We start from the raw sequence: 27,992 nt of genomic DNA, 5'->3' as shown, positions 1-27,992 counted from the left end.
ATCAATTTGGTTCACCCAGAAGTCTACTTCAAGGGGGGGGAAGTTATCTAAGTATAAGCATCTAGTGCCATTTGAGAAACCCTAGGATATCCAGCACAGCTCTAGTATGGGGATCCTTCAGCACAAGACTGAACTCTGATCTCTTACATGTCTAACAAATTGGGACACATAGTAACTGAGGTGACACTAGTTTTTTTGCTGTGCAGCTATTGCAGCCAGCCATGATATCTGGATCACGCCTGTATCTTCTGATCTTTGTTGCATAATTCAAGATCTTGATGGTTTATTTTTAAATTATGTATCTGACTTGTCTCTCAGTGACATACACAGAAGAGCCCTAAATTGAAGTCTCAATAGATACGAAAAATTCTGCCCCAAGGTATATCTTTTTTTGAGTCATGTTTGAACTGCCTGCCGGAAAATCTTGATTTAAGAAAATGGCCAGAAGGAATATTTTAAATCTATATCAAATGTGAAAGATCATGATTAATAGTGACAACAGCAATCAGACATATAGCTTGCAATACAGATGTCTGCATATGAATGGTCAAGAGTCTTTACAGTCAATAGAGAGACCCTTTTCTATGATGCTTTTACATTGGCACAGGGTTTTAAAGAAGGGGCAGAAGAAAATAAGCAAATTTATTAAAGATAAATGCACCAATGGATATTAAATACAAAAGTACTATGCCTGGTGCTGGAAGTCCCTCTCCTGCACTAAGGAAGTATTCTGTGTGCTCCCCTATTCTCATACCCTTATCTATACTGCTATTACTGGGAGCCTTCGGACCAAAGGGCAGATGGACTGTCACAGTGACATGCCATTGCTGTTGTGCACAGCACAGTTAATTTCCTAATTCCTAATTTAAAGTCTAAACCTTTTTTAACATGTCTCATCTTAAAAGTAGCTGTTCTTCTGGGGACCACAGGCAGCTAACCAAGCTGCAGGTGTCCGTGTTAAAGGTGAACTCTCCCCCTCGTATTTCGAACATGAAGGAAAAAAAAAAAAACAGTTAAAGTATGGCTTAAAAATAGTTGAATTGGACTATAGTTTAACTTGTGGCAATAAAGAGCAAAACAGCTGCTAATGAAGACTGAAGGTTATCTGAATCATTGGTGATTCCTACGTTTTTGCGTGAATAGAACAGGGTGCCTATTGATTAGAGTTTTTTTTCTGTGCCAAAAATATATTCCTTGGCAAAAGTTTTATACATTATTGTAAGAAGTATGTTTAGAACTCACCAAATTATGGTTTGCATCAGCAATATAATAACCATATATGAGAAAGCATGAATTTCTGAGATGTCAAATTGCTAAATAAACAAGTCTTTCAGGAGGGTTTCCTGATCCAACAACTGTTGTGAGTCTCACACCATGCAAATAACTCTGAAACTCACCAGGCAGTCTCCTCTTTGTAGGAACCGTTTTTCTCTTTTTCCAGAGAAAACTTTAAACTTGGTTGTTGCTGTTGTTTTGGCATTATGGACAATGTAGAAATAGTTTTTTATTGTCATGTAGCTGTTTTGCATCTCAGAATGATGGAAGATCCTAACTTGCCTTGTAGGGCTGGGAGGGATTTCTGCCCTGAAAGACTAAGGTTCTTGGAATGGGAAGAGGGAGCATCAGTTTCTCCTAGAACAGGAACACGAGGCAGAACTAAACCAGATCATGGAGAATGTTAATGACTATTGCATAGCCAAGAGCTGCTCAGCCTGGGCCATTTCTGGCCTTGCACAGACGCAAAGCACCTGCTGTCTTTTAAATAAGAGGGTATGGTAATTACTATTATTAAGCAGCCCATGGTTTAAAGGTTTGATAAATCAGATTTTATACATAGGCACCAGAACCGATCTACCTACCCAATTTTAGGTATGGTCTTTTGCAGGGGAGGGGGAGGAAATGTAGTGACTGTGTTTTGCATGCTAAACAAGGAATAAATACTCTACCATTTAAATTGCTACATGTAATATATGTACATAAAATGTAAGACAGTAAATGGGATTGGATGCTGATTACATCACACCATTCAGAGTGTTTTTAAAAGTATAATAATATGATTGAAGGTTAATCCATGCAGAAGAGGAAAGGAAGTCTGCTTGAAGTCACATAGAAAGTACAGTTTTACTGTAGACAGCCACTGACATGTTTTTTTCTCTGACTTCTGTAGAAAAGTAAAGAGAATTCTAAATATATGTCTAAAATCTTTATTTTGCTTCACAAAAGGTAGCTCATAGGAAAGAAGGTGATTTGCATGTAGTTTTGCAAGTTTCCTGTGGGGCTGTTTGAGATTTTCCTGGGAACTTGCCGGGGGGCGGGAGGGGAGCAGTTGAGGGATGCTGGGTCAGCAGCACGCACTCATTTGTGCGTGGTTGGAAGGAAGGCTTTCATAGGAAGTGGCAGTTGTTAAACTGTCTATCGGCAGTGCTGATTATGTATTTGCTATACTGCCTGGAAAAGAGCAATTCACTGGGAATAATTTCTCAAGGTTAGTAAATGCCAGATACTACATTTTTTCCTTGTCTTTTTAATGGTTTTTTTTTTTTTCAGAGGCAAGCAGAGGAAGTGTGTTATTGTCGTTGAACTCCCATCTCATCACATCTTTAAGTTTTCTAGATACATTTTTCCAGACATTTTCTCACACACTACCCCTGAACCTTTGTTTTAAAAGGCTCGTACTGTCGCCTGGATGGGTGAAAGAGAGCATTTTTGACCACTGACTATTCTGTTGACCTGCATCTAAAACAACAAGTATGGACCACAAAATGTGTTCTAATAAAACGTACCATCTTTTCAAAAAGGCTTAGATAAAGGATAGCTTGGATGCTTGGCTCCACTAGTGCAGTAAAATTGTGTCTGACATCTGTTTAATACAACTACATGGAGCTTAAAAGTGAAGGGCAAGCCTGAGGATTCAAGCTGATGGAAACCTGCTGCCAATGCAGTGTGTGTGCTCATGTAGTTTATTAATCTTGTCAGTTGTTATTACCTTTTTATCTGGATCCTGTTAACTTAGGATTTGTATGTAACTCATGGAAAAGATCCGCTTTTGTTTTCTTTGCTCAGATATGAGAAGTCTGTTGGCATGAGTCTTCAAAGGCATTAAGTCAGTAGCATCATGGAAATTTGGCTATGTTTTGAGCACTTGAGTAGCTATAAAATTTAGACTAGGTTATTTTAACAGGCTATTGTTTCACAATCTATCTCATCTTTCTTTCTATGTTTTTTTTTCTTTTTATAACTTTCAAGTCATTTAAAGCTACTTTGCTTTTATTCCAAAATTCAGTAAAAACTGTTACTTAATCTGTGGGACTTTGTAATTTCAACATTATATATCCACTAGATATGTCAACAGCACATAGAAACACAACCCAAACAGCTAAGACATTTGCATGTGGAAGAGTATCACTCTGTAACAGACAACTCCTCTTAGATTTATTTTCTTAGAACAAAATGTGCTTATGCAATAGAGAACAAAATAGTAAAGACACTGATTTGACCCTCTCTTTTTTATTGCTCTGATTCAGTTACACTTGATAGTGTATTTCTTGTTGGATGATCTCTTTGCTGTGGACCCTTGGCAAGTGTTCTAATGCCATCTAATCCTTGCATTTCCTCCCTTGACCCCCCTGACAGGAATAGGCAGTTACGTGTCCTAAAGCAAAACTATGATCAGCACCCATCCATGTTCCTGGAAAGTTCGTCACTGCAGAATCTCACTGCATTCATGCTGAGTATCTTTACAGTCTTCCCTTTGTGAGCCCTCTACTCTCATCTTGCTATTATTTTGGGGACCACAGTCATGCCTTCATCTCTTACTATCAAAAATATTCTTTCCTTGTGCAATGTGTAAAATCATTTTATTACCACATGCAATACTTGAATATAATCACTATTGGTTTGGGTTATGCAAGATTGTGTAAGAAGAAGCTTAGTGATGATTCACTGAATTACTTTTAATGTATTTTTAAATGAGCCTCTCTTATATTTTATGCCGATAATCTATATAATTCAGTATTACCAGTTCTATCCTACTTAATATGATAACTTTCATTTCCTTCAGTTTGTTTTTAAGGCTGTCTTAACAAGAAAATGGCCTAAAGGCTTTTGAGGTTTGTTTTTTCAAGGTTTTTAAAATGAAAAAATGAAAGTGTTTTTCTTCCAGCCCACAGAGGGGCTCCATAAACATAGTGCTATTCCCTGCACTCCATCTCCAGCTCAGCAGCCTCGAGTGTCTCCTCACTGGGAGCTCCTCTCAGGGTAACATTTAGATCAGGCAAGTTAAGCCAATAGTCCCTCACCTACACTGTTAATAACTGGAACGGAAGCCTGAAAGATAGAAAATGAACTGGTGAAAACGTGGATTTAGTGTCCTGAAATATTTTGGGATTGTAGTTGGCTCTTAATGTCATATTCAGGCCTGTGGTACTCCATCCAAGACTATGCCGCCTATATGTGGAACACTCCAGACATGCTCCAGGAACCACAGCTTGCCTCCAAAAGATTATTGTCTAAAGTCTGATTCCTTTTCTTTGATTTAACACTGTAAAATGCATTTTTTAGCAATAGGAAGATATTTTAAGGTGTGCAGTTCATTTCAGTCACTCTTCTTAGGTGTTGCAGTCTCTTGGTTTTAACCACTATCAGTAACACATCACTGCTTATATTACACATTATCTGCTGTGTGATATAAGTGAACACTCTTATTAAACTGTAGTCAGACCATACTGTCTTTCATAATACCACATTTTAAATCATCTAAATGTCTTTTAGGGCAAAAAGAATTATTATCACATTACTTGGGTTAGATTTTGAAGGAAGACTGTAGAAGGTGCAAAATTTGAGGAAATGCTGAAAAATCTCACTAAGTACATATTTCCATCTTTTGCAGCTGTAAACACCCTTTGAAAGTGTTTCCTTAGGGTCCTAGCTTTTTTGCAGCCATCACAACAGAAAGCTCATTCTCGGTTTCAGACTTGATTCTGCACCGTTTCCATGCACACGTTCCTTTGACTTCAAGGTTTATCTTGCATCATTTGCCCTCATGTACAAAAATACTTATTATTTCAAACACTAGAGGTTTCTCAGAAGAGGCTGGAAGCTGTACTAAGAAAGTCCTTTCCCTTCATAAACAAATGTGATTAGTGCTGTTCTGTATTTATTGCTGCCTGCGATGTCATTCAAAGCACTGTGGCAGGGATGCTAACGGAAAGAGGGAGACAAGGAAGTGCTGGCTGAAACACTGTCCTCAGCATCTTCCTGAGACATTTACTCACTGAATATCAAGGTGTGTGATGTATAATCTTTTATTTCTTTTGAATTCATTTCTATTCATAGAGTTGCAAGGACCAGCAGTAGTGAAAAATGGTTACTCTGTATTTTGGTAGTCCACTAATGTCATGTAGCCTAATTGATACTCAGTATAAACCCTGAGCTTTGCTTATATGAGGCACAACATTTCCTGAGTTCCCATTTCGTTGACATTTTCATGCTTTTTCATACCATTTGTTAAAGATATTATGTTATTTTTTTGAAACTTAATTTTTCTTAGGTCTACAAAGTATTTCTTTGTTGGTGTGGTGATGAAGATAAACTGTTCTTCTGTAACAGATCCTTTTGAGAAATTTATTTTTGATAATGTATTGGAAATTGTATTTTTTAAAGTCTGAAGAAATCTCTGATTAAATCAGCAGGAGCTTTTATGGACACTCGTGAGCTAGCTTCTATGCAGTCAGCCTGGGTAATGATAGTAGTGTAATTGTGCCAGGCTACAGCACAAGTATGAACTACTCAGCCTGTCTGGAAAGCTGGTTGAATAATGGGACAGCTAGCCTGAGCTAACCTCTGTGCTTCTTTGGCTGCACTTTGTCAGAACTCGAGCTAGCTCATTTAAATCTGACCCTGGCAGGCTGCTGTACGCTACAGTCCCACTGTGTCTTCACACCTTTGAGTGCAGTAAAGGTCCATCTTTGCTATGGCTTACTGCAATGAATACGTTTCGTAAATGCCAGATCTGTTACCAAAGAAGAGGATGATTTCCTTTCAGGAAATTTTAACCTTATGACTGTCAACAGCAAAACTCTTGTTAATTCTAGCAAGGATGGGATGTCACGCTACAAATGTGTAACTCATGTTTCTGCATCTCTTAGCAAGTGTAATGCATCCAGGAACACTGCATGTGAACCCTCTCTGTATTGCAGTGGCAGTCAGGAAGGGATCTGCTTATGTTAAGCCTCTTTCCTTACTAAACCAATGGGACTGAGAAAACATATTTATATGGCATTGTGTTTGATAAGGAAGTGAACTCAGAAGGATGAATTTGCATGAGCCTAAAAGGTTGGCCATTTCTTCTGACACTTTTAAGATGAAAGAGAAAAAAACCCCAGTGTGTTTCTGTCTGACAAACTGAAATCATATTGATTAGGGTATTTTCACCGTCAAATGTTCAAGAACTTGGTACAAACTGTGCCGTGTGTCTCTGTTACTGAAAACAGGGCAATTGCTTCTGTCAAAAGTGAATATGTGCAGTTGTTGATTAGTTACAATACCAGAATTGATGGCTTGTTTATCCAAATGTTACAAATTCTCTGGTTTTCATTTTTCCTTTTTGCGGTAGCTGTTGCCTCCGCTATATAAATGCGGTTACCAAAATGTGGTAACTATATAAATGAGAGAGAGAGCCTTTGGTGATACTGATGCAAAATATGCAAACAACTTCAGCTAAACATAGCTTTACCATGGTTTTGTTATATAAATGTCAACTTGAAATTAAATGTTATGGAAACATTTCTTTTATCTTTATGGACTCTACCAGCTGCACAGTTTTCTCAAGTACAGTTTACATTTATGATGTTGTTTAAGTCTATCACATACATTCAACATGCACAGAGGAATTTTTTAAAAGCAGGCTGTTTGCATTTGTGCAGTAATTACCCACGGTCCAGCTTCGGTCTTCTCATATGCAAGACAAGTTTGTGCTGACTCCGGGGACACCAGGAGTCAGTGAAGCTGGTAGCAGCAGTTTGATTTTTCCAGACTAATGAGCGGAAGACTTCTTAAACATGTGTGTTGCAGAACTCACGCTGTATCATTATTTTACAAATTGTGGGCAAATTTCACAGTATATTAATTTTTTTTTCCCTTGGATATTTTGCAATGCCATTCACAAAGGTTGCATTTTAGCCCTTATTTTTCTCCATATATCTGGTTTGAGGCTTACCTAGTAACTGAAATAATAAGAAAAATGGTAATTTTAAATGGAGTTGTTTTGTCCCAACCGACTCCTCTTGTCAGGCAGGTTGCAAGTATATTTTAAAACGGTAATGTCCCTTTACATAATAACAATATGTTCTTGTCCCTGTGGTGCAAAGTGTAAATGTTAGGTACTATACACAGTTAAAGCATTGGACTAGGTCAGCCTCATAGTGTAAGCTGTCTGCAGTCAACAAGTCTGGTCATGAATCTACTGAAGCAGGCAGACAGAGATTATTCCAGACACATCACCCCACTGTGAGTCATGAAAAGTAGACACCAGCATTCATTAATGCTGCCAGCCTGCTTGGCCTGACATGGGCTGGGTTCAGTGGTCATTTGCTTAGAATTTAGAAATTAGAGCTCACTTCTGTCTGTATCTTCCCTAGTTCCTGACAGAAGATTTATTCTGTACCCACATATAATAAGGATTTATAAAGTCAAGATGCAAACAGAGCAGATGAAGAGGAGTGGTGATTAACTGCCTCTCAGAATGCCACACAGAGGTGGCATCAGCGCAATTATGAAGGAGTAGGATCAGGCAAACAAATTAAAAGATACATCTTCGTAGAGCTTGTACTTGAAGTTTATAAATCATTCACAGTTTGTATATGCATGCTAAAAATACACATGGACTCCAGAACTGTGATAAGGCAACCTGAGAGTGGCAGAGTCTGTCCAGGTCCCCGGCCTGAGGTTTAGGAAGCTCCTGAGCCACAGTCTGCTAGTAAGGAACCAGCTTGCCACCTCCACAGGGTCTTCCCTTGGCATCTGCTACCAACCACTGCTGCAACGGCTGGATAGGCTTTGGTCTGGTCCACTGTGATCATCTGGACAGTAAATGGCAAAGCACCTCATTGCAAAGTTTGTTCCATGACGAAATAGACTTGCATGGACTTCCATTACTAATTTTACATTTTTTTAAAATTCTAGAAAAACAAGCTACTTAAAGAAACTTTTAGGTGCTTCATTTAGCTGTTAGCTGATGCACATTCAACCAGCCAAAGGCTTCCTGAGGCAATAGGCAACAGGCTGTAATAACAGGGCAAAACTGAAAATACAGGAACAATCAGAATTGTCATTTTACCTTCAGTCTCTATAAATGTTTTCTGTTTAAAGACATTCTCGTTTTTATTTTTTCCTGCTATTGCAACTTGAATTTTTCAGAAGAAGCTTTGATAATACTGTCATGTCCTCAGCAAGATGATTAAAAGTGAAACTCGAGTATAAATGCTTCAGTTGACAGCAACTGAATGGGAGGGTTTGGAATTTTTTTCTTTTTGTCCGTGAAGCAAAATCGACCAAGTACTTTCAGTTCTCCTCTCCCCTTTCCTCTCAAGCAAAGAGCTGTGACACAACTAGAGAGAGGCCACTAGGTGCATGCAAGGCAGATGTCTAAAATAGTACAGCAAAAGTTTTCTTAGGTGCCTGCCTTTTACTTCTTGTTACTTCCTGAAGATCAAATAGCTCAATCTGGAGTCAGGAAAACGTCTTCCTGCAGATCAAATTGTCAGAGACTCAGAAGGTGTTTTGGCTTTTCTTTGCAGATGGGTTGTGGTCTGCCTGTTGCAATCATGTGGTCCATCCTATATGGTGCTTGTAGCTTCAGAGCCATGTGGATGGGCTGTGCTCTTCCCAGGTCCTGAAGGCATGGAAAAGTTGTCTCCTGATGTGCGGCAGTTGCCGGTACCATTCAGAAGCCCAGCTAAGTGGCCACATGGTCACTCCCAGTCATAAACTCTTAAGAAATATGTGAATATTCATTTTTAAAGTAATTCTTTCTGTATATCTACATACTTACAAAAGTATTACAACCGCTGCTAGATGCGTGTGCATTACAGCACACTGGCTGAAGTGGCCTTTTCACCTTTCAAACAGATCCTGTAGGTATCTTATTACAAATCCCCATTCTTCATCTAAAGCCAAAAAAAGCTAACAAGGTAGGCGGGTGCAGCATGTGACCTACTGGTAGAAGAAACACATTGTGGAAAGACATCACGCAGCCTGCTAAAGATGTGATAAATACATTTCCAAATGAAAGTGCTGTACTACTGGACAGCTGAATCTGTGCCTGGGCATTTAATTACTGGCTTGAGCCTCAAAAGTGTTCCACAAGCAAACTAGCGCTGCTGCGTATGTCAGCCCCTCAGAACAGCTACTCAGGGCTTCTGTATTTGAAAATACCAGCTAAGAGCTGGAAAATCCTTCAGTGCTGGGCAAGAGATAATGATTTATATAATCAAGGTATCATCAACATGCTTTTTTTTTTTTTTTTTCACTTCAGGAGCCCAGGTTTGGTGGGATTTTTTGCATTTTCAGTAATATAAAATAGGCCATGGAGTCTCCTTCCCTGCAAATACTCACCACTCGACTTGTCGCAGCCATGAACAAGCTGATGTAATTGAACTTGCTTTCAGCAGGGGGTTGGACAAGAAAACTGCTGGAGGTCCCTTCCAGCCAACATGAGACTGAGATTTTTATGAATTCCCTTTGTAAAAGAGGCCACTGTAACTTTAGCTTTTTTAGAGATTAATATGATGATTTTAACAGACAGGTCCTTGGTTATTTATTTGTCTGTGATTGTCTGAGCTCAGTGATGCTCTGGGCATACTGCAAAACTGTTTATTTCATACAGTTTTATAGGAAGGTTTGACTAAATGATCGTGTTAAGTTGAAAAGGATTTCTGTTGCTTTGATATATTGGATCACTGGGTTACTTTTTCCTCTGTATGGCTGGATGGATACTATTACATGCTTTTTCATTTAAATCAACATGCCTAGTCCTGCTCAGCATTTATTCTTTAAATCTACATAAATACATGTTCATAAAAGGTCACAAAATATATGAAAAGAAAAAGGTTCAGCTAGCAGAACTTGTTTTTTACAGATAAATAAATATAACATTTTTGGCTCACCGTGAATCCACTCTTTTGCTTGTCAAGTTTCCTGAGCAATTAGGAGACAGGCAGACATGCATCTCTTCTGGAAGGAGAAAAACACCACTCTCAACACAAGGAGATGCAGTCAGCTGGTGTATCTCAAATAAGAACTATTCCTGGCTGTGCGAGTGCTCTGTTTGGGTCCCATACACAGCTTAAATTACTCCTCACCTAGGAAGGACCACTTCTCAACTCTCACAAGCTTCTCATGAGTTTACATTTTAAAGACAGTTAAAAATTAGACTCTCAGAGACTCAGAATTTGTAAAAGCCCTTCAGTGCCTAGCCTGTACTGATTTTTAATGTGAATCTGTATGAATTGTAGGAGGCCAAAATACCATGTATCTCTGCTCCACATTGTTAATGTGGGGAAACAACACTACTTTTTCTCATCGTGGAGTTGTCTGGACTGAGTACACTGAAGGGTGTAAGATGCTGTGGTAGGAGTCATAGAGGTACGACAGAGAGATCTTTCCTTGGCACTTGCACAGCCAGGAATCATTCTTAGCTGAGATACACCAACTAACTGCGCCTCCTTGTAGTGAGAGAGGTGTTTTTCTCCTTCTAGCAGAGATGCATCTCCCCTAGTTGTGGGAAATTACAGTCCTGTTTACTAGAACGTTCCATGCAACTACTGAAGGCTAGTACTTTGTATATTGAAGCTCCAGAAAACTGACTTTAACTGTGTGGTTAACAAAGGGATCTCCAGGGCTTCTTCTCCAACCTTGAAGCATACAGTCAGTGTTTGGAAGTATGCACTCGCAATCATCTCTGATTAAACTGTGCACACAGATCATAGAATCATAGAATGGTTCAGGTTGGAAGGGACCTTTAAGGACCATCTAGTCCAACCCCCCTGCTGTGGGCAGGGACATCCTCCACTAGATCAGATTCCTCAAAGCCCCATCCAGCCTGACCTTGAACACTTGAGTAAGTGCTTATAGGATCAGTGTCTGTGAAAGGAAACTGATGTGCTAAAGTAGAATTCATATACAGTTATCTCTGTGCCTGTAATATATCTTAAAAATGCAAACTTGTTTCACACTGATTTCTGAACAGGGAAATTTTGGCAAACAGTGCAAGCCACTGTAAGATAAAATGTTGGAAAGTAAAAGCACCTTAATGTGTTGTTTCAAACACAAGCATCAGCTTTAATTTGTTTAAGAAGCTCAAAGGGCAAGTTTTTCCCCATATGGGAAATAAGTGATCACTTTGTGTATTTAGCATTCTGCATAACCATAATAGTTGTTCCAGAACCTTTGCAACTCAGCATTTAAGAAAATAACTCATTATCAAAACATAAATATTACTGTTGCCAAAGCAATGTATAAGCATATCACTGGCACACAAAAGTCAGACGTGTGAGCAGCAGCCGACTTCCTCACAAACACCAGGAGAGGCAGGTCCTGCTGTGGGCACACGAGATGCTGCCACTGTGTGAAGCCACTGCTCATGTGCCTAGCAGCAGTGCCTTGTAGGGACTTCAAAATATCTTATTTGATGCACAGAAGAAACTATGTAGCCCTCCTTCCAATTGCAGTGATTATGAGATAAAAGACCCTGAAAAATAGAGGAAAATGAGTCACATCATTGGGCTTTGACTGGAGAGAGTCAGGCAGAATAAAGCCTCATTTTGAAAAGTAAGTGTTAGATCTTGCTTTAGGTCACTGTGAAAGCTTTCTATTCTCAAAGCAGTGTGTGATATAAAACCACAAGCTGTTTGTTGTACCCACCTCAGCAAGGCCTAGTGCTTGACAAAGTGCACATCTGCTCTTTGCTTTTAAACACTAAGAAACTAAGTGAACAAGGTAATAGGTGAACACCCCACTTCCCCCCATTTTTGAGACTTAGTGCTACTTTCACGTCGATATCATATGATGAGCACAGAACCCCATGGAGAGTGGAGATAAGTGTTGCTATAAATACATTAAACCCAGAAAATGCTCATAGTCATTTGAACCCTTCAAAATGGGATTCTTCTTTTGCAATCTCACATGCTTCTGCCATCAGGTCCTGGTCTGTTAGTACTGCTGCCTAACAACAAGAAAGGGCACTTTAGATTCCAGAAAGTGCAGAACTTATTTAGATTAAGGAAGACAAGACTAATGGTATGGTATAAAACTGAACACCCTTGAGCTAAAGTGCAGCGATTGATTCTTAGAAGTGAGTTTAATACTAACAATGCATTATGTTGGAAAAATATTCAGTGTTCCATTTACTACTGGGAGAAAACTATAGGAAATTAATATGATTTTCTTTGCTCTGGTGATATTTATAAGTCGGCTCACAATTCGCAACGCAAGCCATATTTCCACTGAGGTCAACTGTAAGGCTTCAGTAAAGACTAAAATCCAGCTATTAGTTAATAGGAGTAAATTACGTTAGAGAAAGACTAGGCCTTGGTACATTGAAAAAATTTTCAAAAACATCTATTCTTGATGCCATTATGACATTACTCTACCAAGTTTAATGAGCCCTGGCATTTGTGGCCACTTAGATTTCTGTGCTAGCTGTCAGGGGTGTTGGGACTATAAGGTAGCCTGGACTTTTAAATTCTGTGTTATGCTTACCATTTTTTTAAATTCCATCATGAATATATGGTTTTGTTCAAGACAGACTTGCTCTTTCGTCCTCATTCTCCTGAATAGAGTGTTTAAAAATATGTTTCTGTATATCAGTATATTAAGGGGCGATGAATTGTTCATGTCTTAGTCAACCTGCTGAATGAAAGCATCATAAAGTGAGCAGATTAACTGATACTTTCATTTTTAATCATTTTGTACCATTCCTCCCACAGCCATCACAGGCTGATACAGCGGTGTGGTACAATACACTTCAAAACTCTGATGTTTCCACTTAAAATACCTTTATTAAAAAAAAGAAAAAGTGTGATTTATTGTCTTATCAAGTATTCTGGTAAAATGTGAGACTTAATAGCATTTAGTGACAGCAAATTGGAATCCCCATACAAAGCCAAGTAGCCCATAGATTCTTCATCTATACTATGAAGGTGAACATTGCTGCTGTAACAAGTGAGTTACTTTGCAGTCTGGAATGCTATTATTGGAGCATTTGTGGGTACTACTTTGTTTATGGTGGGTGCTACTTTGTTCACATGTCTGGAATAATAAAATATTATAGAAGTAGCCAAGGGTTACTGAAAGACCTTCTTTAGGGATATGATGAAAAGGAGTTCCTTTAAGTGGTCATTTCCCCTGAAGAACTCCTTTCCTTCTTTATGTCAGTGACCATACACCACTAAAAAACAAATGTAAAACCAAAGCAAAATCCAGTATATAATTTATTACTGGGGAAAAATAGGAGAAGTAAGGAGATTGATTTCTGTTCCAGAGATCTACAATAGGATGGAATATTTTAGGTGAAAATGCACAGCTGATCCTTGGGTGCTTCCCACAGTATCAACTTATCACAGTCATATTTGTCTTAATCCTAAATCTTTAAGTAGTTTAATCCCAAGCATTTTATTAAAATATGCCAAGCAGGCACCTGAATTTGAATTATGAAATTTTCAATAGACAAGACAATACTAAAATATTCTCATTGATCATAAGTTACAACTCTTCTTTCAAATATGCTTGTTTGATAGTACTTGGGTATGGCCTTAAGTATAATAATGTTTTTTCAGCACAACGACTTGACATCCAGAAGTACCTGTCCATAGTAAAAGATGTACTAGCAAGTCCAGTGAAAAATTTCATCCAGATACATGCTAACTCCCAGACCATACCCAAGAATTGTCTAGCAAACCGTTACTTTACCCAGACCAATAGGATGCTAGTGACAGTCCTCACCATTTAATGGTGTAGACCATCAGGAGCCATCAGGAGCAACAGTGCCATTCCCTGGCAGGGTGTGATTTACTAGGGGTCTAGCTGAGTCACACTGAATGGGACTAACTCCAGAGGCTGTTAGACAGGTTTTTTTCCCCAACCCAGTATGGTTTCTACTTAGTTTTACCTGCCAAAGCCATGGCACTGTTGCCCGCTGATGGACGATTAGATAATGAAGGTAAGTGATGTCTGGCCGCATTACAATCAATCATGCCTTAGCTTCACCAGAGCCAGAGCTGCACTCCCAGCAAAGAGCCTGTTACTTGTAGCATAAAAAATACCCAGCAGTCCTACAATTCTTCTGTTCTTTTGATTTTGCTCTCTTACTTCAAAAAACCAAACATGTAGTAGTGGCAGTATTTCTATCTTAAAATCCGAAGACCTGAAAAGCTGACTTTGAAGTGAGTTATGCTGGAGGTTACCAAAGCACGTTTCTTTCTTACATCTACACATTTCTTAGATTAAGGATAATTTTCCTGGTTAGCAAGAGATCTGAGTACAGAGTGTTAGCAAACACTTCTACAGAAGAACATTATATGAGTATTTTTCTTTGCCATAGATTGTGGACAAAGTTACAATAAATAGATTTCAATGGAAAATTGATTTTACGAAAAAGATTATGTGGTGGGTTTCATTTCTCCAGCTTCATACTGTAATTCTTTTCATTTTCTCCATTGCATTATAATAAAGGTTTTATCTTAATTTTATCTATGTTCTAAAAATTTATACAAATGCTGCAACCAATGCTCAGTGATAAATACAAAGTAATTTCTATTCATATTTTAAACTAATTTTTTGGGGAAATATCTGTGGTGAAACAAAGGTTGCTAGGTGAGCTGCAAAGCTTGTCATTGTGAGTTAGGGCTCTGATGCAAAAGAAAAAAAACACCTACAGATATGTCTAAATAAAGATTTTGTTTACTAAATTAAGCATTCACATTTGAAAATTTTGGTCTACAAAAAGACCTACTCTTTGGTTGTTATAAAAGGGCCATTTTGTCATTTTCTACAGATTTGAGGCACCTGTAAGTGCAAACAAGGATGCAAATCAGTATCACACTTCCCAATCTTTAAAATAGTTAAAATCTAGAAGAACATGTGCCTTATTCTCATTTTCGTGTCAAAAATGTCTCCTGTTGAAGCCAATGAAAACGTTTTAGATAACATCTAGGTCACAAGTATCTGAGCATTAAACCTGTCAGAATAGCTTTTCTTGTTTTGTTTTGTTTTCTTTTAAGCTGATGTGCTTGCTCAAGGAAGTATGAAACCTGGAGAAATCTACCTTGATGTATTATTTTTTGTCTATGATGGAATAGATTATCAAATGTTCATGTAATAACAGTTTAAATGGTGCTCCATAGATATCCGAACTATTTCATTTGCTTGGTTTTGATTACATCTCCTGTTGTAGCCTTCTCATTGCTTTGTCAATATAAGCCTAATACAGTCACTTAGCAGATGCTACTAAAAGTATGACTTCTTAAAAATATGACAGAAACGGTCAATTTAGATTGACAACACTTTTTTTGACTCTATAAACTTAAACTCTTTCATACTTGATGAACTGTTCTAATTTTTAGAGTGAATAAACATCCCACAGGGGAATGAAAATAAAATATTGTTTGAATAAAATTTATTCATCAGAGCCTGACAAAACTCACCTTTCTAAACAGGTTGCTTCAGCAGCAAGTTCAGTTCTTAAAAAACTTCAGACATGAAATTCAGTTCAAATTTCTCTATTTCTGAAAAAGATAGCAGTTAATCCAAAGAAAGAATATGTAAAAAGCTGGCTTTGCAGCAAATTTACTTTTTTTATCTCAAAAATTGTTTTTAAAGTTTCTTGTCTAGTTTATTTTCACATTTTAAGACAATGAGGTCTTCATACTCCACCTCTCCATAGACAGAGTTGTGTAATTTCTGGGTAGAAGGCATTGGAACATCAAGCCCTTTACGTATTACACTCTTCCACTTGAAGAAAACGTTGAAGTGCAAGTCATTTTAAAGAAAGCCTACAGGAGAAATTTATGAGCTTTTTCTATGGGAGAGCGCTTATTCTCCATGCTGCTTTTGTCAAACATTTTTAACAAATTGTAATAACCTTTGTCATATCTCATTTTCTTGCATAAACAAGTCACATTGAAACTATAAATGATGGAAAATTTAATCCACATGGCTTGTGCTATCAAAACTGTTAAACTGTATTCTTTTCCACCATGTCAGCAGCGTATTATCTGTTTTATAGAAATGTTGAAAAGATTACTTTTTAAGGGAGATAGCACAGGACCTGTGTAAATGTCTTCCTCACGCCTGCACTAGCTGATGTTTTCACTTTCAGTTCTTCCTAAAGCTAGGGAAATGCTTCGGTGTTTGTCTTTCCATATCCTATTGGAGAGGATATTCCCACCCACCTCCAAGAACTGTCTGCTTAGAGACACCAGGAAGCACACTGAGGCTGACAGGAGCTGTCAGACTTCTGTTGCCACCTTGTCTTGAGCATGCATGTCTGTTCCAGGATGCAACATGGTACACCAGCTCTCAGTCCAACAATATGCTTATTTTCTCCTCTATGGGAATTTAGTGCCTTGTGAATTGTGTGTACATATAACAGTTAACTCCTAGTTCAGGAGATGCTGGTTTTCTCTGTCCCCATCAGCTCCATGGCACACTGAAGCCTCCCTTTCTCACACACCAAGAAGGATGAGAGGGCCAACAGCATCTAGCCAAGGCAGGGACCTCGTGTAGGGCAACCCACTTATCAAATGCCTGTCTCTGTGCTTATTGTGAGAACTGTTCACCAAAACTAATAGCCCAAATGAACGTATAACAGTGCCATGAATGACTGTCTCTTTCCTTCCTTTCTTTATAGGGTTTTTATTGGGTATTGTATCCACTTATCTAAACCTGTAATGATCTATTGGTGCTGTGCATCCAGTATAATCTTCAGCAAATTTATTTATCTTATGTCTTACACAGATTCTATACATTCAATAATTAAAAAATCATTTAAAGGTGGTACTTGCATACTCAACTTGGCAAGATCCCGATCACTGTTAAGAAAACATGGGCACTGCTCCTGGCCGTGGGAACAAACTTTCCCTTGTTTGCATTCACAAAGACCTACTTTTTGGTAGTAGTTAAGGTTAGCAAAAGCTTGCAAACATCTTCTACCTTCCATACAAAATCCAGGATAATGGCACTGCCAATGGTTTGCAAACAGTTTTGGTCATAATCCTGAATGTCCTTGCATTTATGGTGATTAAATCAGACTTCAAATAATACTGGAACATAACTCTGGTGGTCTAATCGCTTAATTATGTCACTTTAACAGTGATATTTTTTTATTATTTACAGAAGAGGTCATAAAACTGTTTGCAGATGTTTAACTTTTGATTATTTTAATTCTAGCAGTAAATAATGTAGCAAAATAGCTTTTAAAGATCTTCCCTGAGTGTATTTTTTATGCTTACGATATTCCCTGAGTAATGTTTTAACAATTGCTTTAAGCTGAACATCATCTTCCATATGAACAGCCCTTAAATCACAAACTATAGTAAAATTCAGTTGAAAATTAAATAAATGGAGAATTGGTAGTTCCTAATTAACCAGTAAGAAAAGTTTATGAGAGGCAGATTGAATAAATATCAAAGCTTCTGAGTTATATTATGTTTCATAAATTGGCTTTTCTCCAATTAGCGTATGCTTTCAGAAGCAGGGGAATAAGATGAAAGGATCTGCAACAAAACTGATTACTGCTGAAACAAAATGGAAGTTGCTGCTTTTGATAAAATACAAGACTATGGCAGTGCTTGAATAATTTTATGGGAGGTTGCTGCCTAAGGCATATGTTTTACTGTCGGATACTGAATGCATGAGGAAAGACCATCTGTTTTTTTCAGCCTGAACAAATACATGATCCAGATTGAACCACTAGCAGCCAAATATAATTGCTCTGTGTTTTGCTTTGTACTACTCTCTACCTACAGCAGCACCCTCTTGTCTAGCATGTATCAGCACACAGTTCAAATGATGGCATTCAAAAATACTTTTTCCTTTATTGAGGGTTATAAAATGACTATCCAGGGCTTAATGCAGTCCTCTACACTTCATCTGTCACTGGAGAAATAGTTCATGACAGGAAAGAACAACTTCTGATACACTTTGACCACCACAGTGTTTGAACCTTAGGGAATTTGTTTTGCTGGACAGATCCTTGTTTAACATCCAACCAGGTGAAAGGTGTTTCTGTATCCTTCATGCCTTCAGTTCTAGCTGGGGAAAAAAAGAGGTGCTTTCATTGCATGGCCTGAGTAAACAGATTACATTAAAAAAGATAGAAAGTGAATCCTGACTATTGGTTTACTTTGAAGGAAAGCATGTCAGTAGTAAATAAACTACAGAAATATTCAAGAACACTTAATCCTTTTACTTCTGTTGCTAGTGTTGTGTTTTATAGCACCTAAAAGTATGCTTTTAGTTTTGCAAGGCTAATAGGACTGGATTTCTCCCCTCCCCCAAAGTGCTTACAGTCTAATTTTAGACATAATATGCTGAATGGCTGTAAAAAAAGTGTTCAGTCTTGGAGAAAGGAATGAGGGATAGAAGGGCAAGATTTGAATGTGTGGGTGGATAAATGCAAAATTTTTCTTTTGTTCTTTAATAATAATAATTAATAACAATGCTCCATTCCTTTTAGATTTTCTGGAAAAACTGAGAACAAAAGGTTATAGGGGTTTGGAAAAATATCTTTCCAAGACTATTCTTATGTATTGCTGTGAGGATTATTTCTGCTTTTCATGGATAATCTGCAGAACTATGTCTACCAGGTGCTAATCTAAACTGCACCTGGCTTTCCTGAGTATTTACCTTTATTTTGATTAATCCACTGCTTAACTGTACTGATTCCCTCTCCTGACTCACTTTTCCCATCTATCATGAATTAACACTTTGCCCACAGTGATCTAAATCAGTCCTGAGGAACTATGGCAAAGCCAGTGGTGGGTGAGTGGAGGATGTTTTTGTGATGGCAGGACTGTGCTGTGACTTAAAAGGTTCAGGTTTATTCCATGCATAAAGGCTTTCTGTGTAGCCTTAGGCAAGTCCCTTACCTTTTCTGTGCTGTGGTTGTCCAGCTGTGTGATATGGGAATAACAAGTTTTTGTTTTTCCTGGTGCGTCTGTTTTCTGTAATTGTGCTGTAAGAGATCTCTTCCAAATGAAAACTTGTATTGTGTGTTTGGACAAGACCCAGTACAACTGGGCCTCCAACTTAGTTGGTATTACTGGAATACAATTTTTAATACCTAAGCACAAAGGAAGTAAGAAAATATCATTTTAACTGATTCAGGACTAAAGAAATTCAGCAAAAGGAAATTACATCCTTTTACCGTAAATTCTTAGTCACTTCTTAATTTTATTTTGCCCTCTGTGCAAGTCTTAACAAGGAGAAACCACATTTATGCCTATGTCAGTAGGATGTAATTATAGGGGGGTTGTATCTGAAGACTGTAGCAGCTGAAACTACCAGTAATGTTCTGGGAGATTTTCCATCTTTAAAAAAGTGGGGGGAAGGGGGGCAAAATTGCTCACAAGGTGGATTTTTGTCACTTGAATGAGTCTTTAGTGAAACCTTTAAGTGTATATATGCTGATCTTTATCTTTCTTTAGTCTGGAGGATAGACTTGCCAATTGTATGCACCAGAGATGCCCTTTAACCTCCTTGATACTGTTTTATTTACAGTTCTTAGTAGAGCTTATATGCGAGGTCCTACCAGATTTGATTTTCAGAGTAGTTCTCCGCAGCAGCTAAGTGATATGCTACAAAATGTGCCTCCCATGTCTTATCACATTGCACATCAGATTTTCTACTAGAAATTCTGAAGAAATGGGCTTACATTTTTGTTTAATGTACTGGATATATTACAGCACTATGGAAAGTCTATGTGTTATAAGGGAAGGAGTAATTTTAGCTCCCGAACCTCAGGTGGGGGCAGTTGCCATAATATATTAATGTTTGTATCCAGTAGTTAGAATCATAGGAGTGTTTCAGTTGCAAAAGGCCTCTTTGAGTCATCTAGTCCAACCTCCTGCTCAAAGCAGAGGTCACTTCAAAGTCAGACCAGAGCATTTTCCAGCCAAGTTCTTAAATCTCTAGGGACAGAGATTTCACAGCCTCTCTGGGCAACTTGTTCCGGTACTGAACTACCTTCACTCTGACTTTTTTCTCTTACAGAGAATCATAATTTTCTTTCCTGCAAAGTGTGTCATCTCTGCCTTCTTTGTAACCAGAATTAGACAGCTGAGGACAGCAGTCAGAGGCCTGAGTCTCCCTTTGTCCAGGCTAGACAAGCCAAGCTCTGCTCATCTCCTCCTATATGTCATGAGCTGCAGCCCCAACCACCTTAGTGGCCCTCCACTGGGCTCACTTCAGTCTGTCCATTTCTCTGCCATGCTGGGGAGCCTCAAACTGGGCACAGCACCCTAGATGTGGTCTTTTCAGATGCCAAACAGTGGGAAATAACTTCCCTCAACCTGCTGGCTACGTTCTTGCTAGTATAGCATACTAGCATACAAGAGCACACTGCTAGGGATGTTCAACTTGGCCACCAGAAACACCAACACACACACACTCCCCTGTACTTTTCTGAAAAGCTGCTTTCTGTGTCTTTAGAATTATTATGTTGGTTAAAGGAAACATCACATTGAAGAGCACATGCACCCTCTGTATAGATCAGTAATTTCTATGCTTTTTCCCTTAGTCCCTGGAAGAGATCCAAATCCCTTTTTTATCAGCAAGGAGACGTTTGCACTTTCTTGCAGATATATATCAGCATTAATTACAATAACTATTCATGTTGGGTTAGAGCATCTGCTAACAAGAGTCCCAGCAATTCAGGCAAAAGCCAAAGACCTGCCCTTTGTTGGTTACCTCGTTGCCCAGCATGACTGACTTAGCAAAACAGTGATAGGATTAATTATTACTACTTGCAAAATCTAGTGCAACAATTTAAAATATAGAACATGCACCACCTTGCACTCATTCGTTGTGCCGCCTTGCTGCTGCTTAGTCAGTTCATGGTATTGTCGGTGAAATGAACTACATTTCTGATGCAATTCATAGATGATTTTACGCAGTGGTATTATTACTGGTGAAGCAGCACAATAGGAAAGGATATTCCTTATCATCCATAATATAGGCCTCAGAGCAATACCAGCTCTGCAGGCTCATGTCTGCAAACACATGTGATGTAGGCTGTAAGGATCAGACATGGGAACTGCAAGAATTTCTACAGTGATACCAGGTGTTTGCATGCGTCTTCCTCGCCAAGAGATTTAGGAGCATGTTCGTGCTCTGTTTTGCCTGCATGTATTCATCAGCACTATGAAATATGCAAGCTTATGCAAGCTCAAAATTGTGGTCATGTTTTCCCAATTGTAATTGCATGAGTTGTGTACGACTTCCTTAATTCACTCCTTTGTTTTTACTTCTTCAATGTATTGTATGATGTAAGTTTGTTCCCAGAATGGAACCTGTTCATTTAGGGCAGTGATGCCATAACTCAACTACCTCTCACTTCTGGTACTTTGTACATGAAGTCTGTTGCCCAGAAGGAAGTTGTTTCAGACGGGCAGTTAGGTGCAATATGTATCTTAGCTCTTCGATAAGATTATACAGCAGGTATTTGTGGTTGGTTGTGGGAGAAATGATTTTTCAAACTGGGGAGAGGACTCTCCCGTTGGTGATCTTTCTTTAAAGTCACTAAGAGTCTCTGGACTGCATAAAGGTACAGGATTGCAATACCAAAAGGAGTGTCTGTATATATTGGGTCGTTTCTCCAAGAAAATCTTGGGGTTTGTGTTTGTTTCTGTTAATTCTACCAGTGATGCTCAGAAGCATATGCATTTAGTAATAGGCTATGCTAATGTCTTTAATGAAATAAGTAGTGTTTGAATTCCCTTCTGTTAATGAAGACTGTTGATGAGGAAGGATCAATATAGATACTGGGTCAGGGTTCTGAAAAATATTAACAATTATTAATGTTCTTTCTTTTTCAGTTTTCTCCTTGTGTTTGGTTGCTTGATTTTGTCCGTGTTTTCTACTATTCCTGAACACACAAAACTTGCTTCTGGTTGTCTCTTCATTTTGGTAAGTGAAACTTCTAAATACAAGACAGTTTTACAGATACTTTCAAATCCTCTCCCTCACCATGGGGAAAATAGTATAATTCCTGAATGCTTTAAGAAACCAGACTTTTCATCAGAATGATTAAAAAATAATAAAATAGAGGATTCCACCATCTTTTTCTTTAAAAGCAGGTCAGATTGTATGACAGTGTTGATAAAGTACTATATTGCATCCCTTTCTTTGCTTGAGAATTGCTGTGGTTTATAACTGGTAGTTTTTCTACTGCAGTTTGGCAGTGACTGAGCCTGAAACACCTTTGATACTGTCGCTGTCATTTATAAAGCCAGTATGTAGTAACAGGCACTTATACTTAAAATAGGAAAAAATTTTGGTATCTTAGATACCAATTTGTGCTAGCTAGATACTGACATTTTAGTGGCAGTTGCTGCAGTACGATGTGGTAGTTTCATTATTTCTTCATAATACATGCTTTTGTATTATGTTTAGCTCTCCTTTTTCCCTTCTGAGGTTGATATAAATGGCTTTAATCCCTAAAAGTGCTTAACATTTTTCATGCATTGTATGGACGCCACTTTATTCATCTGCTTCTTGATGGGCCATTTAGTTCTGCAAGTGATGGCCTGAGGATATGCAGTAGCGATCATTAAAATGTCACTATATACCCAGAGTTACCATGGTTATTTCAGTTCCATGTATACAGCAGACTGTGGCTTGTTAGGTAGTGCCTGGGGTGAAGTAACTGTTGACAAATGCCGACATTTTAATTGTCATCACTGTATATATCCGAAAGCCCTGGTCTTCAGAACAGCTTCCTAATTAACTATGGCATGACCAGACCGATAAGTGTAATTATGGTGTGTGCTATGTCTCTACAGCACAGTGTGCCACTGCATCAAGATGCCTGAACTAGATGTGCAGAGCTGGCTTTGTGCAGATGTGCAGTGTTCTGCTCCATCTGATGGTTTCTTATCAGGGCTAATTAGAGAGACATGTGCTAAATGTAATATTATGCTTCCTAGCCATATTAGAGCTTTTACTTTTTCTGGAGAAAAGACTGGGTGGCATTAAACCAGCTAAAAGTTCAGATTTAATCCTACACTCATACCTGGTCCCTTTATTTACATATCTGAACAACACTTTGCAAATGCAAGTTTGTTTAAGCGTTCTTCAACTACTTATATTATTGCAATTACTGCACTAATTGATAAGATGTTCTGGTATAGAAAACAGGAAATTTTGATTAGTCTGATAATACTCTATTTCTAATAGCAAGTGCTTTTGTGTTAGGTAATCTGTTTCACTTTATACTTATGCAAATTTGTTGTAGAAATGCTATTTGTTCCGACATAAAATATGCATTTCTCATGAGCCACATATTTGTTGATTGTGTTGGTACGCTTACTGCTGCTGATTCCTTGGCTGGCTGATAAACACATTCCCTGTGCTTTGCCATGGCTCTTCCCAGGAGCCTGAATGTGGAGGAGCTCTGTGACATCCTGGGTTTGCTCCCAGCGCCTGGCAGAGGTATGGCGAGCTCTGCTAGCTGAAACACCAGCCCTCATAGAGGTGTCCATCAGTGGAATGCAGCAGCTCAGGGTCTGTGGAGGGCAACTGCAGCAGTTTCTGCTACTGCAGCTTCAAAGATGGACTTTGTCCATCTTAACAGTTCTGACTGTACATTCCGTGTTATCCTCTGAACACAGAAATGGCCTTTAGGAGGAAGAGGGTGGATGGTTAATTCTTGAAGCATCAGTACTAGCCTGGTCCAACATTTCTATGCTATAGCCTAGCGTGTTCAGCAAACCCTTGGCAGAAATAAATCTAGTGATGACAAATTTTATGGCTCCCGCTGTGGGTCTCTAATGGAGAAAAATATAAACACAGCAAAGCATGAAGTTCCAGAAGCAAGCTAAAGCTGACTGGTTTATTCTAGTTTGCTGATGCATGATTTGCTCCTTCTCTTCATACTGAATCATTAGCTGATATTAGCAATGTAATCAAAGCAGGCTTTTGCAACCACAAACCAAGAGAAAAACACATTTCTACATTAATGCAGGAACAGTTTTTTTGGCTGTGCCAACACATAACTGCAGTCAGTAGAGCTTTCACAACCTTTTCCTTGCAGCGATTCACAGCTCTTACAAATGTGTCATTTAGTGGAGACAGTTGTATTAACTATCAGAGAACTGGTTTAATACTCTTTGGCTTCACGCTTGAGAGATGGAAAATATATGTTTATTTTCTAATGAAGTACCATAGAAATACAACTATCTGTAGAGCTGCCTGCTGGGTTCCTGCGAACTGTTTGCTTCACAGATTTATTCCAGATGGTCCTCCCTACAGCCATGTTAATTGGCTAAAAAGCTAATGTAAAGTTCCTTCAACTTAATACCTGAGCTGCTGCCTGCGCGGGCACCTGTGGCTTTTGACATATTGCAGCTATTCATAATTACACAGGGAGGTTAAAGAGGAAAGTGTAGATGAGGTGAGCAAACCTTTCCCTCCTTCTCAGAAAGGCCAGAGGAGCTGAAAAGATTATTGTTCTGCAATCAGTCAATTCCATTTATCTCCCCCAGCCTCACCTTACAAGGGAGCAGAAAACACATCTCATAATCACTGCATCCTAAATATTCTCTCAGAAAAACATAACAGTGTTCAATAGCTCAAAGTAAATCATTGTTTAGGAAAGCAGTATTAGCTGAGGGCTTCTGAGCATCAGCAGAGGTTAATGGACTTGTCTGGACTGCAGAAACGCCTGAGCTCTGCTCCAAGAGCCAACGCAAACCTGCCCTGCTGTGTAGTGCTGTATCTAGCCAGGACTTCAGTTCTGGCATCTGCACAAGTACTACTGTGTTCCTAGGCATCTTCTGCTTATCAAGGGGCCTATCAAGGGAAATGCATTTAATATTTTAATTTTATGCTTAAAATAAAAGTCCTGCAGATAAGTTAAGTGCATGTTACGTACAGCAATGTTGGATTGTTATATCAGTAATTAATTTGGTTAGATTTTTGTCCAGAAATAACCAGGGAGAGAGCATCAGGTAAAACTCCTTATACCTACAATGATAATTATGCCTTAGCCTTGTCTGTGCACACAACTTCTGGCACTCAAGTTGTAGCAGTGATATATCCCAGACAGACAGCAGAATAAAATCTACTTCAGCATCAAAAAAGCCACAAGCAGCTTAAGAATCCAGCTAACACAGCAAGAAAATAATCTTGGTGTATTGCTGATCTCTTACGTTTCCTGGCACTTTATCAAATAATAAACACAAGGAAAGTAAAACTTAGGCTGGGAAGGCAAAATCAAATCTTTTGGGGAAGATAGCCAAGAAGGAATATATCTGGAACTGGAGGTCATTCACTCTCATGACCAAACTCTCTATATTTTAAGATCATTTTCAACTAAAGCTATGTGAATAGCTGGTTCACTTCAGTTTGTTTGCTGTCAATTCAAGAAAATAAATAAAATAATTTGAGTTGACCCACAAAAATTTGGCAAATCAAAAAGTCCAAAAAAATCTTGGATCAGATTAAATGCTTCATTTGACCTGGCATAAAATATTTTTTGTGTATGTGAGCATTTTAGAACTTTTGGGTTAAAAGTAAACTTGAGGCTGTAGGAAAGAAATGTAATTTTTATTTGATGTGACAAAGCATTACTTTTTTTTCATAATTTTCATTTTTAATCAAGATTGAGAGAGTGCAAAATTCATGTGACCTTCTGAAGGACTGGCTTTGTCAAATCTATTTTTGTGTTTTTCTCTGAAAAAGGCTGGGGTCGGAAGCTGTACCCAGTTCTGTAGGACAAGGGCCTCTGAAAATGTACCCTAGGAACACGTTCTTCAGGCAGAAATAGCTCCCAAAGACGTAAAAGCAGACAGCGTGCAGTAGATGAGGCTAGCTTCTACATGTACTGTGGTCATGTATACAAATCCAAAAGGACTCTAGAAAGTGCTTCTACCAATTAAAATCTTCCTGACGTTACTTCCTTCTCTAACGTTTTCCTATAAAAGAAACATAGAAAGAGAATGAACACTGATTAAAAAACATAGGGTATAGCTGCCCCATAGCAGGCAAGCACATATTCAGTTTGCTCTAGGAGAGTTAATCCATCCACAGAGATGTAATCATACAAATCCGCTACAAAATTTTAAAGCTGGGCAGAGTGGATTTAAAAAAAGGTAGGTGGGTAGTGCTTAGTTCAAAAAAGTAGCATTCTTCAGTTTATATTTATTGTCCCAGAACTTGAATGCTCTTGCAATGCTTGGATAAAAGACCACCAGACCAGAGCAGAGGACTAGATGGATTGCTCTGTAGGATCAGCTAACAATGCATCAAAGCAAAAACTGAACAGTTTTGAGAGATTTCAATTATAGATACATGTCTTACAACGAAGGTAGGGTATAGGCCACATTTTATTGCAGTTTTGTTGCAGTTTCCTCGAGAGAGGAACAGAGGAACTGATCCCTGAGCTAAAAAATCAGTGATTTTCAAGTTTGTTAGACTCAAAATCAGTGTTTCTTCAGAGATACTCATTGTCAAAGTTTTCTTTCATCCCAAATCAAAGCAAGGGTTTGAAATTTCAAAATTTGTGCATAGAAATCTCTGAAAAATTACATCCATTAGACACACAAAACTGACCTTATCAAAGAAAGAATAAGAGAGGGGAAATGTAATGATGATAAAGTCAAAGCCTTCATGTTTTCTGTCTTGTTTGGATTAATATACACTAATATTATAATAAGATGATCGTATGAGCATAAAACAATTCAATCATGTTAGCTTTAAAAGAAAATAATCTTACCTCATAAAAATAAATAATTTCATGTCTGATTAAATTGATACTCTCCTATTATGTATACTGACTTCAATAAATCAGAGCTGACTGTTGTTACAAAAATTTGGACCAGATCTCATTACAATGGCTTGAGAATCTTTGTGTGCAAACAGAGCAGACTTCTCATTGGAAATGTAAGTGCTGGTTGCACTTTAATGAAACTAGCAGTTATTAGAAGAAAGTCTGACAAGGCAAAAATGTAAATGAAAAGGTGAAGTTATTTAAAAACATCAGTAGATGTCCCCAAAGCTGTAATTCTTCTGTCAGAAGGCAGTGTTGGCACTCCCAACCAAGCAACAAAGCTCTAAAACAAATAAGCACTCACTGTAGCTATGGAGAGAGATGAAAGTAACAATGAAAATTATAACAAAGGAACATGGCACCACACATAAAACTGTAAAGGTCTCTATGAAAAAATCTATTGTCAACAGTGCTGAAGATGATAGAATACACTTCAAACACATCAGAAAATAGAAATGTCTCAATACTGGCATTAATCTATTATTGATATGTTTGTGGGCTTAATTGTGATGTCAGTAATGTCCTTTCTTTTCTTTTATTCTTCTGCATTAAGCAGAAATAACCTTTGTAAAGAAAAGAATAAAAAGTCACACTTTGAATGGAAGAATTTTTCTTTTGTAATTAAAAAATGCAATATGTTATAGTTCTCCTGGAAAAGCTTAAATGGGTTTGATGATTAAAGATGACTAAAACAACATCATTATATGTGATCTGCAATCAGGGCAAATAAAAATTTCATAATTGGATCGCTTAAAGAAGGTAAGATAACTACGAACCGTTACCTCAAGGGCTACAGCATTCAACAGAAAATGAAGTAGAAGGCAAGAGAGAGTTTCAGAGTCGCTGCCAGAGTGTTTCCCAGGCAAGCAGAACTAGCAACCAGTTACAGTCCAACAAGAAATCTCTATTTGCTGTGCAATGTTAAGATCACTGGAGCTGCCACAAGTCAGTG

The 27,992-nt window shown here is 38.2% G+C and overlaps 1 protein-coding gene across 5 annotated transcripts in view; it reads left to right on the top strand.

Annotated features, from left to right (window-relative positions):
* Nucleotides 1-27,992, top strand: part of KCNQ5 (potassium voltage-gated channel subfamily Q member 5) — a 297,146-nt gene that overhangs the window by 182,236 nt on the left and 86,918 nt on the right. For all 5 annotated transcript variants that reach the window (XM_086461473.1, XM_086461471.1, XM_086461470.1 and 2 more), the window contains exon 2: nucleotides 22,089-22,179. In XM_086461473.1, the coding sequence (XP_086317599.1) occupies nucleotides 22,089-22,179 (91 nt within the window). The remainder of the gene's footprint in view (nucleotides 1-22,088; nucleotides 22,180-27,992) is intronic.

Source organism: Leptosomus discolor, chromosome 2 (genome assembly GCF_034619465.1).
Source record: "Leptosomus discolor isolate bLepDis1 chromosome 2, bLepDis1.hap2, whole genome shotgun sequence".
NCBI lineage: Eukaryota > Metazoa > Chordata > Aves > Leptosomiformes > Leptosomidae > Leptosomus > Leptosomus discolor.
Note: the sequence above shows the minus strand (reverse complement) of the source record. Positions and strands in the feature narration are given on the sequence as shown.